Source organism: Siniperca chuatsi, linkage group LG10 (assembly GCF_020085105.1).
Source record: "Siniperca chuatsi isolate FFG_IHB_CAS linkage group LG10, ASM2008510v1, whole genome shotgun sequence".
In the NCBI taxonomy this organism is placed as follows: Eukaryota; Metazoa; Chordata; class Actinopteri; order Centrarchiformes; family Sinipercidae; genus Siniperca; species Siniperca chuatsi.
In genome coordinates, this window is record NC_058051.1 from 16,008,435 (window position 1) to 16,023,592 (window position 15,158).

A 15,158-nucleotide genomic window follows, 5' to 3' on the forward strand; every position below is an offset into this window, starting at 1 on the left:
TTTAAGGTAGATTATTTCTTTATTGATAATATTTGTGTTATACACCCATCCACAGATATGATAAAACCAGTCTTTTTATATTAGGCTGAAGAGCTCTTGTCTGGTTAGAGTTTAAGACAACAGTACATTTTTAAACTTAGGTGAAAACATTATTATGGCACAAGAGTAAATCTTAGGCTTTGACAGCAGTTACTTGATGTACACCTCCTCTCATGATACAGTATATATGAAATAGCTACATCACAATTTTTATAGCACAGTTGATCTGATGTGAATACAAACGACAGTGCAGTATAGGACAGGCAACTTAACTAAGATACGGTATGACAGTATGAAGTTAAATGTCCATAATAGGATATTTAAAATATTTCTGACCCCAACATCTGTTTAGTGATTGACATACTGCAAAAGAGGCCTATTCATGTTTCATAACAATTTGTAAGGACAGATTTTCAACTGAATGAACCTTATGAACTCTATGAAATATAACCTTACAGTAGGATTTATCATCTAATAGTAGAGATAATGGAACTGTCTCGTAAAGGTCATTATTATACAGGTATGGATAAAAAGTTGTTTGTACAGTGAATTGGTAAGTAAGCCGTGTGAACAAAAAAAACAACAACAAAGGAACCATTCTGTCAGTGATAAGACCCGATGCTATGGAAACAGACATGCATGGACATCCTCTCTCACACTGTTAAACTGTCCCAAATACAGACAGCTGTTCAAACTCACACCTCTGATGAGTGTGTTTAGAGCTCAGTTGTGAGCTTCCCTTTACTCTGGATCATTCTCATGATGGACTGGACCACCTCTGATGTGGTGCCCTGACCCCCGATATCAGCTGTGTGCAACTGCAAGAAAAAAAAAGAAAAAGAAAAAAAAAAACTAAACAGGATGCTCACAAACTACAAACTAAAACTTAATAAAATTGAGTTAAAAAAGCACCAAATGTCATGCAAATTTTAAATTGTTGAATGTTTTTTTTAAGTGTCTGTATGCAAACAGTTTCCCACTGGGGAAAAATACATATCACATCTCATCTCTTAAAATATTCTGCCAAAGCAGCAACCAGTCTACTGCCTTGGACGATAAGAAGATCAGGTTATTAAATGAGCTCTTTTTAAATGAGGACCATAATTAATGCCAATGTCACACAATGTAAAATCAGATATCATACAGTGTAGCACTTCATAAGAACTTTGTGACATTGAAAGGACACAATGCTGCTTTGTGTGAACGTATTGTGATACTCACTAGGAAGCATGCCAAACCTGCCATCAGGGCCTCTAAGCCTCCGTCACGCAGAAATGGCCTGTTAGCTTTATGGCAGTGAGACAGGTGAGGGGTGAAGGAAGACTTACCCTGGTTTCATTCATAGTAGTGAGGATTGCATTTCGGATCAAACTTGCGTATTCATAAAGCCTGGAGACATACAGGAGAAAGAATTATTTACATTACTGGTATGTCACAATATTTCATCTCAGATGTAATCAGATGTCCCACAAGAAGGTATGTACTGAAAGTCTTTTATCTGGCTGGAAAGCTTACTTAAGGTGGTCCAGCATCATGCAGCTGGCTAGCAGCATGGCAGTGGGGTTAGCAATGTTCCTGCCCGCAATACTCTTCCCTGTGTTCCTAGTGGCCTGAGAGACCCAGAAAAAAGTGAGTTACAACTTATCAGACAGACATGATTCATGTATTTTTCATTCTTCAGAAAACAGAGGAGATAGTTTCCTACTAACCATGAATTGCCAAAAACTCACCGTTTCAAAGACAGCATAGTCACGGCCATAATTAGCCCCAGGCACGAGGCCAGGCCCTCCCACCAGGCCTGCACACACGTTGCTCACCACGTTCCCATATAGATTGGGCATCACCATCACATCAAACTGCTGGGGCTTAGACACCAGCTAAAAACACAAACAAGGTGGCAGGTGAATCATTTAGATATAGCAACTTTTCCAAACTCAGAGATGTGTCATTTAATTTTCTTTCACCTGCATGGTGGTGTTGTCCACAATCATGCTGTCAAATGTGATGTCTGGGTAACCAGAGGCCACTTCTCTGCAACACTGCAGGAACAAGCCATCGCCGAGCTTCCTGTTGGAGCAGAAAGGCCACACTTAACATTTCCAGCACCAAGAAATTCACAATATTATGTAAGACTCAGGAGGCCAGACAGCTCTTGCATGATACATTTGCCTCAGAGTAACTCACATGATGTTGGCCTTGTGTACGGCAGTGACCCTACGACGACCTTTCTCCCTGGCCAGCTGGAAGGCATACTCAGCGATCCTGAGGGAATTGTTCCTTGTGATGATCTTGAGACACTCCACTACCCCTGATACACTCTAAAAGAGGGAGGAGAATGATGGATAAACGACAACTTACGTTCAAGTAGTTGGTGCTGTTAATAATGTAGTTAGATTGTTCTGAGTTATCTGTGCAGCAGCATGTACAACTAACTTGGATCCTTGTTCTGTGTAAAAGGTAACAATCGCGCTGTAACTGCACATCGCTTGTTGACGGTAAGTAGAGGTGTCCTCACACCAACATTCATTTTAGGCTTGTGCAAATGTTATATTGTTCTAAAAGTTTATAAAATTTAGTTATTATTTCATAAAGATGGCAACTAAGAAACAGCATTTAATGTGGATCTGTCATGTCTGGCCAATATCAGTCTGTTTAATAAGGTTATCATCTGCACCAATACAGTATATCAGATTGACGTTTTTCCCTTGGCAAATAAATGCTTTTACTTCAATAGTGTATGGGTAGTACCTCACTCCCATTTCAAAAGAGAAGAAGAGGAGAAGAAGGTGGGGAGAAAGAAAGACACACAGATAAGAGAGGTCTTTAAAAGGAGTAGTATAAGCGTGTGTTTCAGCAGACAGTAGAATTGATTGTGTTTCCGTTCTGTCTGACCTCGTGCTCCAGACTGCTGTACTCTCCCTCTGTGTTCTCCCTGATGATCATGATGTCAATGTTCTTGTGGCGAGTCTGGACTCCGGGGAGGGACTGGCAGTGCATCACATTGGCATACAAGTCCAAGCTTGTGCTGGTGATACACACATGGAACGGGGGGGGCAGGAAAAAACATTGGCAACAATGACATTACCAGACAGAAGAAATATAAGCCATCTGACAAAAGAGAGCTTTTATCAAGGGAACTGAATATTTCATTAAAACGCTTACCGAAGGAGATTATTTCTAGATTTGACAGATGGCGCCATGGTATGTTTGGTTTCTATGTTACCTATCAGGAGAGTTAAGTAATGTCAGTTAAACTTTGGTGTCATGGTCTTATTATAAACGACATGCTTCTCGCAGCTGTGCTCTGCTGTTCATGTTTTCATGCAAAAAGGGGTTTGCTTACCTTTGAGGGCAACTCCATTACGGCGGATGGCAGTGATGGCATTACTGATATCATCCTCACTCTCCAAAGCAGAGTTGACATGCACCACCTCAAAGTCCACTGGCACACAGCTGAACCTACAGCATTAATACAGACTACATGGTGAGGCAATCCTCACCAGTCTGTAGTCAACACTTGGATTTAGTTTAAGTCTAACCAACCTGAAAACCTCTCTGACATGATTGAGCAGCTCTGGACCGATTCCATCTCCAGGTATGAGGGTCACAGTGTGTCTGCCTCCATACTTTGCAGGAGGGGGCTGTAACATTGGCATTTTATACATTATTAACAGCACTGAATTTAAAACCTAAATACATATACATTATTATTGATATGTTACCATATGATGCCATGTGTTTTTAGACTGATTTCCAACCCACCACTCTTAAATTAATGCCAGTACAATATGAAAATCACCTTGCAGGGACTTGACACCTTCTTAAGATAGACCATCCATAACAATAAACATTTAGTTGCTTGTATTTATTTTTGTCAGTTCCATTCTTGTTACAGGGTAATGCAGTTTTCAGCAGGAATGGATATTGTGAGTTTGGTAGTTTTTTGTATTTAAAAAAAAAAGCTGACACGAAAGAGATTTCAAAATGGCCTCTGCTGGCCATGACATTCCACTCAATAACAATGCAATTTAACAAAAGATAATGTGGAGTAATGTTCACTCCAGTGAATTGGCCATTTCAAGCTATTTCAAATAAGTAAAAGTCAGTTTTCATACCGTAATGAAATGAAAAATAAATACTGGCAGCCTGGAAGGCAGGAAATCATTGCAAAAACATTTGGAATTCTTTGATAAATCTTGACAATACACACAATCTATAGTTAATGGGTTAGAAAATGTAAAATCACCAGTACAGTTCTCCGAGGCCAAAGCAACAAGAAAGTAGGTGTGTGAGAGTAATGTTAGGTAGTAAAAACGTCAGTGTTATTTAGGGAAGGGCAATATATCCCTGTTATATAGCATTTATCATTGTGACCATATTGTATGATTTTTTAATAATGTGCATCAAGAACAATGCTGTTATCAAACTAAAATTGCAATTAATTACTAGCCCAGACATATCTGTTATTTGCCATTATTTGTTTGACATGTGATATTCCACGACGTTACCAACACTGTAATGTACACCAATGTTGACAGTAGGTCTTCTGGTTATTGTTATAGATCTTTTTTTTTCTACATCACACAGCCCTAGTATAGAAAAGGTAATGTTCTGTCTTGTATGTGAAGTGATGCATTGTATTCTACTGAACCACGACAGAGTCAGCTACTTACAATGTTTTCTCCCTGTTGTTGAAGATGGACAGCAAGGAAAGCAGAAGGAGAAGGTCAGTCTGACAGCTACTTAAAAGAATCCAGGTACAGTACAAGTACAGAGGCATAATAACCTCTCCTTTCCCAAGAGGGTGGAAAAACAGACATATACACTCCCAGCCACTTCCAAAGATTAACCCAAAGCCATACAGCTTGGAAATAAATAGTTGAATGAGTAGCAGTGATTTCACTAGTACATTATATACTTTTCAGTGTTAAAGTGACAAATTGGCAAAATCACATCTACACATTCTAACAAGATTGAAACCCACAGAGAAAATCTGATTGACTCACAGTTGGCAAGGTCTTATTCCTGCGACTTGTCAGAGTTGTTCCAAATACCTGAAACACAAAATAAAGAGAGATGGTTTAGAGCTCGTTGTTTCCAAATGGATTTAATGACCGAAGGGCCTAAGTCGTTTAGCAAAACGTTAATGCAACCAACTCAATCTCGGCGCTGCTGAAAATTTGTGGAAGAAGCCTGCTAGCTTGCCAATTCAACTGTATGATATTAACCATATGACCTTGTGTTCAGATAACATAAACGACTTTAATATGGAGCCACACAACAACGATCACAACCGACGTGACAAAAGCAACGTGTCTTGTCTTACTTTAACGGTATTTCCAAGGCGACCACCCCAAAAAGGATTAATGATTTTAGACATCGAGAGTACAGCACTGTGGGTAGCCATCTTGATTTTGAAGTACTAGTCGCGTGCACGAAGAGGATGTGTTGTGCTCGCGCGATAGTTACAATTTATTTTTTCAATGCAAATTTGTATGTATTTATTTGAGTGGTAGCTTTCGTGACAGTGTAAGGAGGGAAAGTGATGTATTAGATATCTGTTCATAGCCAATGATTAAATACTAAAATAAAATGTGGTCACATGAACCTCCTCGCGCAGACGCCGTGGTCACGGACTGGGGGTTGGCAATATCTCCGGAAGACAGATTGGATACATTCATGGACTAACCAAACATCATTTTTTCCATGCTTGTTAAAAGCTCACCAATGAAACGTGTGTAAATGGTCGACTAAGCATATTGGCTTCAGACTGTCTTCTCATTGAAAGCTGATTTATTACAGGAGAGCTCAATGAGGAAACAGCGCAAGAAATAATCAAAGTCCCTGGTGGCACGAGCAACAGCTCTTATTTACCGTAGATTACAACCTAGCAAAGGTGACAAGAAACGGTAATACTCACCTGAAGCGTGGACACAGCACGTAAGATCCGTCGTTTCTCATTTTAAGTACATATAAAGGATGTATCCTTTGTTGCCTTGTCTTTGCAATGGTTTGGGTTCATGTCACCCCTTCAAACGTCATTTCTGCAGAGCCATCTTGCATGGCTACTGTAACAAGTTAAAAGCTTTCTGTTAAAGATGTCATACTTTACAACTTCGAACGAAATGACCCCAAATAAATTGTGTTGCAAGTGGTCAATGGTTACATTTATAATTCACAAATACCGTTTTTCCAAAAGAATACACATTCTTTTCCTTAAGGTTACAAAAAAAAAACAATACTATTAAATGGTATAACTACCTTTTTAGGAAACTTATTAGCAATTTAATCTGCCTTTATTTTATTGTATTGTATGTGTTTATCTTTTTCTCCTTTTACTTTTTTAAAACTGTACCTTTTTATTTACACTTTAGTTACTAATGTAGCTACTTTTTCTACTCTGTCCAGGTCTATGAGAGGTGAATCATGAGATTAACAGGTTGGTTCAAACTTTTCTTTACATTGGGAACTTGTTGGTCTGATTGTAAGGTGTCTGTTGCCTGAACTGGCTTGTCCTGTTTCTCTTGACAGGCCCCCTGAGAGTTGTGGCTGTGCTGCTGTTGGTCGGGCTCACCTGGCTGCTGGCAAACACCTTATTTGGAGGGGAGAGTGGTTCATCTGTGCGGCATTTCTTCAGCGGTAAGAGAGGTAGTTCTGAAACAATGAATTGATTAGTTAATTGACAGACTTCACTGGTTCTATCTGCTAAATGTGAGGATTTAGAGAGTTTCTCTGTTTTTATATAATTGAAAATGTAATATTTTTGGGTTTTGTACTGTTGGTCGGCAAAACAATCAGAGGACATCACCATGGGCTCTGGGAAACAGTGATGAGCATTTTTCACTGTTTTCTGACATTGTATAGACTAGAGATAGACTAACTGATAAAGATTTAATTGTTAGTAGTAACCCTAAAGACAAGTGTTTAAAATTGATGCATGTTTGATGGAAAGTCTTTGTATAAAATGATCTAACAAAGCCTTTCTGACATGAGATTAGTTCATTTGAGTGTGCAAATTGTATTTTTTTCAGGTGCAAGTGAGGAACCAACGCCTGGTAAGTAGAAGAAACTGCATGATATGACCATTTTATGACTACTCTCCCTGTCAAGTATCATCATGATAATGTTGCATCCTTATCATTGTCCTTCTCACTGTTGACTGATGTATCATATATTTTAGCTGAACCCCGCCCTCGAAGGTATAAATGTGGACTTTCTGCTCCCTGTCCCCCAAAACATTTGGCTTTCCGCCTGGTGTCTGGTGCTGCCAATGTCATCGGGCCCAAAATCTGCCTGGAGGACAAGATGTGAGATTCAGTGCTTAGCACTTCCTTTCTGTTTATCTATGTCTTTGTCTCTCCCCTGCTGTCTGTCTTTTTTTTTTTTTTTTTTTTTTGGTTTCACACTCTGTTCTTTTTTCCTCTTTGCTGTCATAACCAGGCCTCCAAGTCTGTCTGGGGAGCTGAATGCAAGTATTCTTTTAGTCTGTCTGTCCCCCATTTCTTTGGTTTTGTCTGTAGTCTTGGTCCTTTTTATATTTGTTGTTGTTTCTCAAGTGCCAGGCAGTGTGTATAAGTGTGTAGATTAATGTATATGTGCAAGGCAAGGATGTGTCCTAAGGTGCTTCCACTAGTGCTTCAACCTCTGTTGTGTGTTTCTGTCTCATAGGTTACTGAGCAGTGTGAAAAACAACGTTGGCCGAGGACTAAACATAGCTTTAGTCAATGGTAAGAGTGTCATCCTCCACCCTTTTAACCAACTGTGTTGCATTAATATTATTATAATATAATAGTTAAGCTCCTTTTAGTTGTGTTATTTTAACATTTGACTGATGTTTTTTGCTCCAGGGGTGACAGGAGAGCTCTTGACCACAAAGACCTTTGATATGTGGGCAGGAGGTAATGAAAAACAGACACTAATATATAGTATAGTATAGTATAGTATATATTTCACATATGGCTTGGCAATAACAAGCTGTAAACCACAGTTCATAGCTCATCTGATGTTCTTTCTCAGATATTTCTGACCTGTTGAAGTTTCTGCGGCCGCTCCATGAAGGAACACTCGTGTTCGTGGCTTCCTTTGATGATGCAGCTACAAAGTAAGAATCCATGATGTGCTATCAGTTCCAGTCTAACACCCCTCTCTTTTCCCCGTAGACGCACTTCAGAGCAAATCACACAGATAAATTATAAGCTAAAGCTAAAGGATATTTCATGTTATAACTTGGAAAATGTTTTGTAGTGTAAAATAATTATGTGGCACTGCTACAGAGAATTGTTTTTTTATATATATAGCTTAACAGCAGGGCCAACCAGTCTTATAAACCAATCTGCTGTCACCTTTCCAGCCAAATTCAACATTATACACTCCACTTGTATGAGAATCAATAAATAAATTCATTTATTTAAACATCTTTAAAATCTCACGCATAATAAAAATATAGTATTAAAGCACAGAAAACAATCTGCCACAATTTAGAGTAAGTATACCAGCCATCAGTTAAATGCTGCTATATTCAGAATCAGAAATACTTTATTGATCCCCGCGGGGAAACTCTTTTGTTACAGCAGCTCACTATCACGTCAGTGCACACAGGAATAAAAGAAAATATAATGCACTATAATACAGGTCAGAAAATAAATTAGGTACTTTTCTGATATTGATATTGTTTTTGCTACATGTACCACATGTTCATTTGCACTACCGGACTATTTATTTATACATATACTGCATCATTTGCACTCCAGTACTATGTACTGAATACTGCAGTAACTCATCTACTGCACTGTTAACTATTTCCATAATTTACACTACTTTATATTCATTGCACTAATGTTCTGTCCAATTCATTATTGTACATATCCATCAGTATACTTCTGTTTATAGTAATTCCATCTGTATTTAATGACCATAGTACCACTTATAAAATATTTTCATAATATTGCTCTATCCTACATTTATGCACACACTTTATATCCTGCACTTGCTTATTGCACTTCTGGTTAGACCTAAACTGCATTTTGTTGCCTTGTACTTGTACATGTGTAATGACAATAAAGTTGAATTTAATCTAATCTAATCTAATCTAAAAATACCATATGAGGAGTCACTTGCTTATTAAAGTGCTACAAAAATCAATGGTCAAAGTTCAAGTTTAACACTGTAAAAGAACAAAAGCTCCAATTGTCACTGAAGGAGGCGAGCACAGTAGTCAAGAATGGTAATTTGAAGACAAAATGTCAGGAATCAAGATTAAATTTTTAATATTACATTTTGGTGACATCTGGTGGCTGGTTCATTTGTTATTGAACACTTGATCCCTTTCGGTGTAACACAATGAGCATGGTCTTAAATCCCAAGCCGTTCCCCTCAAAGGCTTTATGGCTTAAAAACATATCAGGGTTGTAAAGTGGTTAAACGTCGGAGTTGAACCAGACAGTGCCACTGAGATGTCGTTGAAACCCAAGAGGAGCCTACTGAGAAATGGTAACAGCTGCATTTCATTTCAGTCACATTTAACAGAGGTTAAGCACTTATATCAACCTGTAAGCCTCTTGCTTCAAGGAACAGCCAACCCACTTAATAAATATTAACCTTCTACCTTATCCTCTTTTCCTGTGACAGGTTGAATGACGAGTCTCGACGACTGTTTGAGGAGCTTGGGAGCACGGCAATAAAGGAGCTGGCCTTTAGAGACAGCTGGGTGTTTGTTGGAGCCAAGGGCATCGAGAATAAGAGTCCCTTTGAGCAGGTATGTTACTGTTACATGTTAATGCTGAACAGAGGCTATGGGTAGAATTCATCCGCTCCTTTAATGTGACGCTACAGCTCCTTTGCCTACAGTCAACTGCTTACAGATGTAAAACATATGTCCTCCCCGTGTCATCGTATAAAGTTCAATATAAAATGACTCACCAGAGAACATTACCAAGATTTGTTGCGTACGGTTACAATGGTAGATACAGGCGATTCAATGATATGCAAAAGAATAAGGAGAGGATATACCAATAATTCAAGACAGAGTCTCACAATATTGGTGATAGTGTATACTGTAGAACAGTGATTCCCAACCAGGGGTAATTGTACCCCAGGGGGTACTTCTGCAGTTGCCAGGGGGTATGTGGAAAGATTGCGAAGTAGCTCAACTAATTTGAAAGAATAGAAATTATGAATTTGATTAAAAGAAAATATCCACATATTTAGGCAGCTGTAACACCTGAATACTACTGTACCTGTTGCAATTATGTAAGTGTGCATGAAAACTAGTTAGTAAGCAAGCAAAGAAGTCTAAACAGGTAGCTAAAAGTAATGGATAAACAGTTGGAACATTCAGCTTCACTCCAAGTGGTAGTAGTTTTGCTGGCCAAACCAACCTTAACATTGACACTTCAATTGTATGAAAAAAAATGATTGTAACAATATCCACTTTTATATAATCAATAGCGTTATACATTTGGTACATGATAGGTGGGAATCAATGAAGGGGTACATGAGTTCAATTGACAGAGCTGTGAGGGTACCTTAGACCAAAAAGGTTGGGAACCACTGCTGTAGATAATTTATCCCCGGATCCCAGTCTGTTTTGTTGACATCACTTCTGTTTGCTCATGGTTGTTCCCATTAGCGTATGAAGAACAGTAAGAGCAGCAACAAGTATGAAGGTTGGCCCGAGTCTCTGGAGATGGATGGCTGTATTCCTCTGCGGCCACCCCTGTAAGGATAATTCTGCCTGATACTCTCTCACGTACAGTACAGCAACACTCGGAGTGTCAGCAGTGGATCCAAATGACAAAGAGAAAGCCAGGGAAGTGCCGAATGACAAAAAAACATTTTATTTTCCCTCTTGTGGAAGAGGCATGAGCTGAATGCAAAGATTGTCTTGGGACTTGATATATTGAATATTGCTGGAACCTGTTGTAGAAGATTTAAGCTTAGTGTAACAGCGACAAGTGAATGAATACAGCTGGAGTAGGTCTTCCAAAGCCATTGTAGGAAATGGATATATTTCCTCACTGCAACACTGCCTGTAGAGTGTCAATATTCTGTGCTTGAGCAACAGAAATATGAAACGTTGAATACCTGCACGTCATTTGATGTTCAGCGAGATTTTGGGCAGATTTTATATTTAAATCCGTTAATATATTTTCATCTGTGATATATATATTTCAGTGAGTGATATGTTATGCCTAGTGTTAGCTACCATTGTTTACTTAGAACTTGACGCACTGCAGTTATTGCCACATGTTTACAGATTTCTTTAGACAAGTTTGGCCTCTGTCATTTTCCCTTGCTAAAACTATTTATTTTAATACTTATATTAGAAAACACAACAGACAGATTCATAGTGTGGGTTCATCATAACACCGCCCATGGTTTTAATGTTTTCTCGGGCCTGCAAGCATCTTTCCACTGAGTGCTTTGTTTAAGGATTCAAACTAATTGTGTGGTTGTGTATGTCGTACATGTTGAGTGTATCTGTCAGGCATTTTGCAAGCCTAACATGCTGGAAATGCAAAGAAATTAAAAATATTATTTTATATGTATGATTAGAAGTCCATTTTAGCTGCCTTTGTCTGAATTATGTTGTTACGTCCTAAGTGTAAAGATTTTTCTACAAAGCATTTTAGTCTGTCTTTATTATTGTGACAACAATGCTAATGAATAAAAATGTCCGAATATGTTTTGTGTTTTTGTTGTTTTTTTCCCCTTGGGTCCTGAGTGGTCTTTAGTCAACTGGAGTACTTGAAGAAATTCACCAGAGGGCGACAAAGTCAAAGTCTCACTGGGGTTACTCAGTTCATTCTGCTCAAGGCATTTGCTTCACTAAGCATATGGTGGGGTAATAAACACTGCGGACTGAATGTAGGAGACTTCAGGTTTGAAAGTGAATTCAGTGACAGCATACAATCGCGTTGCTCGTTGAATCGGTAGGTTGTAACGTAATAATGAGAGACACGATCAATTTCATTGTTCCATTGAAATGTGTTATGGGGCCTTCAGGTGTTGTTAGAAAAATTGTGATTTAAAGTTGTGTATTTACGAATGAGTTTAGTGTTGTTAAGGACTGTGGGTTATGCGGTGTTCAAAGGGAGAGGCAGAGACAATGAGCACCCAGTCACCTGTTGAGGTAGATTATTATGTGGACTTCTTTATCATAATTAGTGCTATTGTGTACGCCTACTCTCATATTTATTGTTTCTTTTTTAAGCAGCAGCAAGGTAAGGCGCTGAAAATATTCTAAATATAGCGTACACTTAAACTGATATAGATTTTGTTAGGTGGGCCTTCTTTTAGATGTCTAAAATATGTTCTGCTGCTAACCCTGTCCACAGCAATGCATTGCTTAGTTTTCGTACCAGTACAACTCTCTGCTTCTCCAAACTGGGGTCGACAGTTATCTACTGTACACTGACTATGACTATACCTCATACAACCCCACTTGAAAAAACCCGAACTATTCCTTTAAAATTCGCTCCACCTCGACTACAACAGTGAAATGTTACTTGCCCGTTATTGTCGGTGACATAAAAACTGAATGGTCGTTTTAGTTTTAACGGCTGCTGTGCGGAAACTGAGGCTTACGACGAGCATTTAAATGCACCATCAAAGTCACATAACAAGCCGTTGATACAAACATGTATCCCCACTGCCCTCTTGTGGCGGACTCGGCTAACTGTCGGTTTGTTCGTCCTTTGGATGACTATGAGCCCTGTGCCAAGACTAGTGAGAACGGGCAGGCAGAGCGCGCTCAGTACACACGAGAACCTGCTGAAGGCCGTTGGAGTCGTGCGTTGTAAATTATGTACATACATTGCTGATATTATTCGGGTGCACATGAATGGCCAGTCGCATAACTTGAAGCCGTCAAACCGAGCAGCGAGTGGGAAAATCTGTAAACCAACGGCAAGCATCGTCTGAATTGGAACACATTGCTCCCTGACTGTCTCTCACACAGACCGAGGCTCGACGACTCCGGTGGGGATTTTCAAGCCGACAACGCCGCGGCTAGCGTATAAAATGTAAACATAAAAACAATGAAAACCGAATTTTCTGAGATTTTTTTTCTAAAGCTTTTTGTAAGTGTATTTTTCAGTGAGTGTAAAATAATTTTGTAGGCGGAAAGCCCAGTGTAAATCTCATGTGATAACGTTTGTAAAAAGCTATAGGAATAATAATAAAAAATTGAATAAATCAGTTATCAGTAAGTTAGCTAGCTAGCTATCTGGGCTGAGAAGCTCGTTTTTTGAATAAATATATCGCTGGACTGACGAGCTACGATGTTACATTTGGGTAAGTGATGTTTGTTGTTATTTTCAATTACAATGCAAATAGTAATACTCGTGATTCCTCAGTGACACATTATTATTTTGTTCAGTGTGTTCAAGCACTACGAGTTTGCTTATTATGTATTTATCCTCTCCTCTGGCTGTTTATTATTCAGAAATAAATTATGCTGTGTAAAAATACTTAAGTCAAGTGCAGACCTGCGGGCAGCCTGGCTGACAGGCCCTCAGACACCAATTGTTTAGCCCATCATTTGAATGATTTGCCTGTGCTCAGGCCACTAAAAGCGAGGAGATTTGGGGGGTTTTGAATTGTGGTGGTGTCAATCGTCTCAGTCACTATGCGCTTGTTTTGTATCGTGATTGTACTTTGTGTCTTTCCCCGTTTGTATGGCAGTTCTGAAGTCAGCGGAGCTACCAGTTAGCCAATAGCTGTACTTCATGGTGCTTGCACATCCTGGCATCACTGTGTCGTAAATGCTGTAGCCTATAAATAACGTACATTAATTGCATTTTTGCCTCAGAGCCAGTGACCACTGCACGACGAGTCACATCATGGGTCCTTTGCTCCAAGCAATTGTCACAATATGTATGTTAGAAAATGACAATCATTCTAAAAGTCAATCACAATGTCAGCTACACCCATACATATCTTATCCATAGATTATGTATAACATCATGCATCCCCTCCTCAGCTATTGATAATTTATAGATATATATCAAAACATTGCATCTGATAAGTCCCACTGGGAGCAATAGTGGTGTACTCAAAACATTAGGGAGGATGCTTCCTCACCTAAAAAAGGCTGACAGCTGCTAAACTGCTGAAATCAACACTTTGCTGATCCCTGAGACCATTTGCAGGAGTAAAAGGGGCTCAGTTCTTGATATGAGCTCCAGGAGTAGTAAGCTACTTTAGTAGCATGTAATCCTGATTCATCATTGGCTGATTAAGGAGCCTTTCTCTCACCTGGATTACAGGAATCCTTTGGTATGGGGTGGTTCTGCTTGCTGAGGGGAATGAAAGAGAACAAAGGGGGGGGTTAGATAACACATATTCTCTCTGTCTCTCTCTCGCTCTCTCAGTGAACAGGACTCTGTGTGTGTGCTACCTACACTGCACTCTCCCATGCTTGACCTGGATTGGACAAAAGTCCTTCGTTTCCCTAATGGGAAGAGAACAATCGTTGTGTGTTTGATTCTAGTGGCGAGCATTTGATATTTTTAATCAGATTTCAAAACGCCGCCTAGACCGAAGACGCACAGGGAAGCAACATGTGCTGAACCAACTCGTGCAATCCTTGAGTAGGAGGAGTAGTCTGAGCAGTGTTAATTTCATTATCTTTTCTTGTTCAATTGCACACGCACTGCTCTTAAATTACTGTGCTGGATTTAGATGAAAATTGGTGACTTTTAAGATCTGTTTGTTAAGACATTGGCTTTTGAGGTCAAATTTGTAGTGTTCTCTCTTCCCTTGCAGTGTATATTGCATAGTACTTGTCTTGAACATTGTAACTCATTATAATTGTGCCACACAATCACAGTTTGAGCCTGACCGCTTCCTGTTTTTCTATGGGACAGCAGCACAGACAAAGTCAGCTCTTTGACGGTTTACACCTGCCACTTACAGTGTTGTATCTGGTGTGACTGACTGTTAGACATGGCCTCACTGAACAAACATAGCCTTTGTTTTTACCTGTCAGTGTGGTCAACAGCTGAGCTGCAGAGTTCAGATGTAGACCTGTGATTTTCACAACAGTTGCTACTTGACATTGAACCCATTTGAATTTTGGCCAGCAGCTCTCAGACCTTGTGCTACCTCTGCCCCGTCTC

General features: G+C 39.3%; 3 protein-coding genes across 16 annotated transcripts in view; 2 read left to right on the top strand and 1 right to left on the bottom strand.

The window, feature by feature from the left end:
• idh3g (isocitrate dehydrogenase (NAD(+)) 3 non-catalytic subunit gamma) lies at window positions 1–5,525 on the bottom strand. 2 transcript variants are annotated; one of them, XM_044211104.1, is made up of 13 exons: window positions 5,366–5,523; window positions 5,046–5,093; window positions 4,713–4,724; window positions 3,583–3,680; window positions 3,383–3,498; window positions 3,202–3,262; window positions 2,932–3,064; window positions 2,224–2,357; window positions 2,004–2,106; window positions 1,770–1,916; window positions 1,555–1,649; window positions 1,368–1,428; window positions 1–857 (listed from the first exon to the last, which is right to left on the bottom strand). In XM_044211104.1, the coding sequence occupies exons 1-13, from the start codon at window positions 5,444–5,446 to the stop codon at window positions 756–758; spliced, it is 1,191 nt and encodes a 396-aa protein (XP_044067039.1). In that variant the 5' UTR covers window positions 5,447–5,523; the 3' UTR covers window positions 1–755. The 2 variants fall into 2 exon arrangements, with proteins under 2 accessions (XP_044067039.1, XP_044067040.1); XM_044211105.1 differs by lacking the exon at window positions 4,713–4,724 and having other exon boundaries at window positions 5,366–5,525.
• Window positions 5,526–5,646: 121 nt separating this feature from the next.
• fam3a (FAM3 metabolism regulating signaling molecule A) lies at window positions 5,647–11,722 on the top strand. 3 transcript variants are annotated; one of them, XM_044211107.1, is made up of 10 exons: window positions 5,647–5,773; window positions 6,448–6,478; window positions 6,571–6,687; window positions 7,071–7,094; window positions 7,220–7,346; window positions 7,708–7,766; window positions 7,887–7,937; window positions 8,056–8,140; window positions 9,667–9,793; window positions 10,667–11,722. In XM_044211107.1, exons 2-10 carry the CDS (start codon window positions 6,466–6,468, stop codon window positions 10,757–10,759), a joined length of 696 nt encoding a protein of 231 aa, XP_044067042.1. In that variant the 5' UTR covers window positions 5,647–5,773; window positions 6,448–6,465; the 3' UTR covers window positions 10,760–11,722. The 3 variants fall into 3 exon arrangements, with proteins under 3 accessions (XP_044067042.1, XP_044067041.1, XP_044067043.1); XM_044211106.1 differs by having other exon boundaries at window positions 5,675–5,979; XM_044211108.1 differs by having other exon boundaries at window positions 5,675–5,979; window positions 6,571–6,678.
• Window positions 11,723–12,730: 1,008 nt separating this feature from the next.
• The window catches only part of si:dkey-151g10.3 (serine/threonine-protein kinase WNK3), a 38,157-nt gene continuing 35,729 nt past the window's right edge, over window positions 12,731–15,158 (top strand). For 7 of the 11 annotated variants that reach the window (XM_044210866.1, XM_044210873.1, XM_044210868.1 and 4 more), the window contains exon 1: window positions 12,737–13,332. The gene's annotated coding sequence lies outside the window, so the exon portion shown is untranslated. Of the gene's footprint in view, window positions 13,333–15,158 lie in introns of all 11 variants that reach the window. The other 4 variants (XM_044210874.1, XM_044210875.1, XM_044210876.1 and 1 more) reach the window with 3 other exon arrangements.

What these genes read in the sequence shown, in the direction of transcription:
- idh3g (XM_044211104.1), bottom strand. Translation starts at nt 5,446, where the DNA reads ATGGCTACCCACAGTGCTGTACTCTCGATGTCTAAAATCATTAATCCT. An exon ending in GCCTTGGAAATACCGTTAAA is followed by an intron (nt 5,094 to 5,365) that starts GTAAGACAAGAC and finishes TTTGTGTTTCAG; the next exon opens with GTATTTGGAACAACTCTGAC. An exon ending in CATGTCAGAGAGGTTTTCAG is followed by an intron (nt 3,499 to 3,582) that starts GTTGGTTAGACT and finishes TTAATGCTGTAG; the next exon opens with GTTCAGCTGTGTGCCAGTGG.
- fam3a (XM_044211107.1), top strand. An exon ending in TTTCTTCAGCGGTAAGAGAG is followed by an intron (nt 6,688 to 7,070) that starts GTAGTTCTGAAA and finishes TATTTTTTTCAG; the next exon opens with GTGCAAGTGAGGAACCAACG. An exon ending in AAGTGAGGAACCAACGCCTG is followed by an intron (nt 7,095 to 7,219) that starts GTAAGTAGAAGA and finishes CATATATTTTAG; the next exon opens with CTGAACCCCGCCCTCGAAGG.